Genomic DNA, 2198 nt, shown 5'->3' on the forward strand with positions numbered 1-2198 from the left:
TCTTAGTAACAATTTGATCTAATTTTACTGGGCTAGTTTCTAATCATGAACCAAAATACAAGATCACGCGGGCAGGTGAGTAGCCCGTTGGAATCGCATTTAGGAAAAAAGTTTAACGATTTTGACAATAGCCGTTTGTTTAAATTTCTTCGTTGTTTACAACTTGGTGGTGACTTTTTACAGCAATTTTCTTCATTTTCGCCCTGTGACCACGTGTGTACACATAAGGTAAAGAATAATTTAACACAACGGCATGATTTATAGAAGAATTTGCATAATAAAAATGATTATTCATGCGTTCAACAATTTCGCGGTTTTCTCCGTTCTCTTCTTTGTTTACTTCTTACAACAAAGATGGCGTCGAGATTTCGGCAGCTAGAAAATAACTTTTTTCTTTTTTTCCTTCCCGCGTGATCTTGTGTGAAACAAAATGTGTATACAGAGAAAAAATAACAAAATTTAAAAATTCAATTATTAGGCAAAGAAAATGGTGGAATGGCCACACTGGTGGAATTAGAACGAGAAGTTGCCAACCGATAACACCTTGTATTATTGCATCATGAAGCTTGATATACAGTTCAATGCGAGCGTAAGCGTGAACGTCCGCGAAGGCAAATAAACCCATTTGTATCCTTACACACATCTGTCAAAACTTGACGTTCACATGCGAATGCTTTGCGTACGCACACAGTTGAGTGTGAGCTCGAAAAAAGGCATATTATGCATTTAAATTAGTTTTTTTTTTCCTATAATTCTGAAAGATATTTTAATTTTCTATCTTTTCATGTCTCAACTATAGCAAAAAGTTGAGTAATAGCGAAGATATTTATCAATTGAACTGTATATCAGGCTTTATGTGGTCTACTGACATCACCTGTATGTAATTCCACCAGCTCTACCGACATCACCTTGTATGAATGTGCCTTGAAGTGAATTTCTCTTATAATCGATCTTCGCGTAATCGATAAAAAAGTAGCATGTGTACCAAACATATTTACAAATTTAAGCCGTCGGATTGAGAAAAATGGAGACTGAATTACCTCTAAGCCGAATTAGAACAATTATGAAAAGCTCTCTAAACACCGGACAAATAACAAATGAAGTGCTGTTTCTTATGACTAAGGCCACGGTGAGTATAACAACTGTTTGCGCTTTCCCGAACATCATTTTTTGTGTTTTACAAAGAAAAATCCTGTTAAATATGTGTTTCAGGAAATGTTTGTACAAAAGTTAACTGAGGAGGCCTATGCAAAAGTCAAAGAGGATAATAATCTTAAATACAAGCACTTGTCGCAATACGTTCAAAAGGAGAAAAACTTGGAGTTCCTGCTGCAAATCGTTCCGGCTAAAATAAAAGTTAAGGACTTCAAAAAAATTCTGGAACTGGACGATGTTAATTCGTCATCTGACAGTGAAGATGAAAGGCGTAGCAAGTAATTTATTCTTGGAATTCTGCCAAGTTTAAAAACTGGTGTATTTCCATAAATAGAGACTGACGTGAAAAATAGTACATGTTTAATATATAGATATTTTTGAGTAATTAAAGTTTGTAACAGTCATTGTATATTTCGTTACTTAAATTATTTGGTCAGTGCTTACGACCACGATTCACTTAAAATCTGTGTTAGTTCATTATACGGGAATTTCGTATATCAGAGTAATATTTCTTTCCGCAGCTAAGTTTGTTTCTTTTATATGTAGATTCAAAACAAATAAAAAAATACGCACCGTTTGGCGAGAAAAACCAAGGAGGAATCGATAGAGCTTATAAATTGCTGTCTACCTTTTGCAGAGAACAGCTTTCTGCGTAGGCGACCTTCGGCAGAGCATAGGTATTATAACCCTCACTAAGTAGAATTCTCCTTTCTGTGTTGCCGAAGAAGAGGGGATGAACACCTTTTGCAGGGAACAAGAAGCTCTCCGCCTTATTATTTAACTTCTACATCTCGAAGCTTCCCCAGCCACCTGAGGGAGTTTCCCTGATCTTATACGCTGAAGATTGCTCGATTTTGGCTCCAGCCTTCCTTGCTTCTTCACTGCAAAGAGCCTAACACTCTCCCCAACGAAATCGTCGGCGACCCTCTTCACCACCTGGGCGAAGGGGGTCAGGCTAGAATTAGGTATACACGTCGACGGCATACCATACCGACAGTAAACAACCCGAAAATTTTAGGGGTCACCTTCGATATCCTGCTCGC

General features: G+C 37.4%; 1 protein-coding gene across 1 annotated transcript; it reads left to right on the forward strand.

Annotated features, from left to right (window-relative positions):
* Window positions 1-952: 952 nt before the first annotated feature.
* On the forward strand, window positions 953-1618 carry Chrac-16 (chromatin accessibility complex protein 1). Its single transcript, XM_017635635.1, has 2 exons — window positions 953-1129; window positions 1213-1618. The coding sequence occupies exons 1-2, from the start codon at window positions 1025-1027 to the stop codon at window positions 1435-1437; spliced, it is 330 nt and encodes a 109-aa protein (XP_017491124.1). The 5' UTR covers window positions 953-1024; the 3' UTR covers window positions 1438-1618.
* The last annotated feature ends 580 nt before the right edge of the window (window positions 1619-2198 follow it).

Source organism: Rhagoletis zephyria, unplaced genomic scaffold (genome assembly GCF_001687245.7).
Source record: "Rhagoletis zephyria isolate East Lansing unplaced genomic scaffold, Rhagoletis_zephyria_1.1 Rzeph_scaffold_16086, whole genome shotgun sequence".
Classification (NCBI taxonomy): Eukaryota; Metazoa; Arthropoda; class Insecta; order Diptera; family Tephritidae; genus Rhagoletis; species Rhagoletis zephyria.

Coding starts and splice junctions, on each gene's coding strand:
- Chrac-16 (XM_017635635.1), top strand. CDS start 1,025: ATGGAGACTGAATTACCTCTAAGCCGAATTAGAACAATTATGAAAAGC. Junction 1,130..1,212: donor TTCTTATGACTAAGGCCACG/GTGAGTATAACA, acceptor TATGTGTTTCAG/GAAATGTTTGTACAAAAGTT.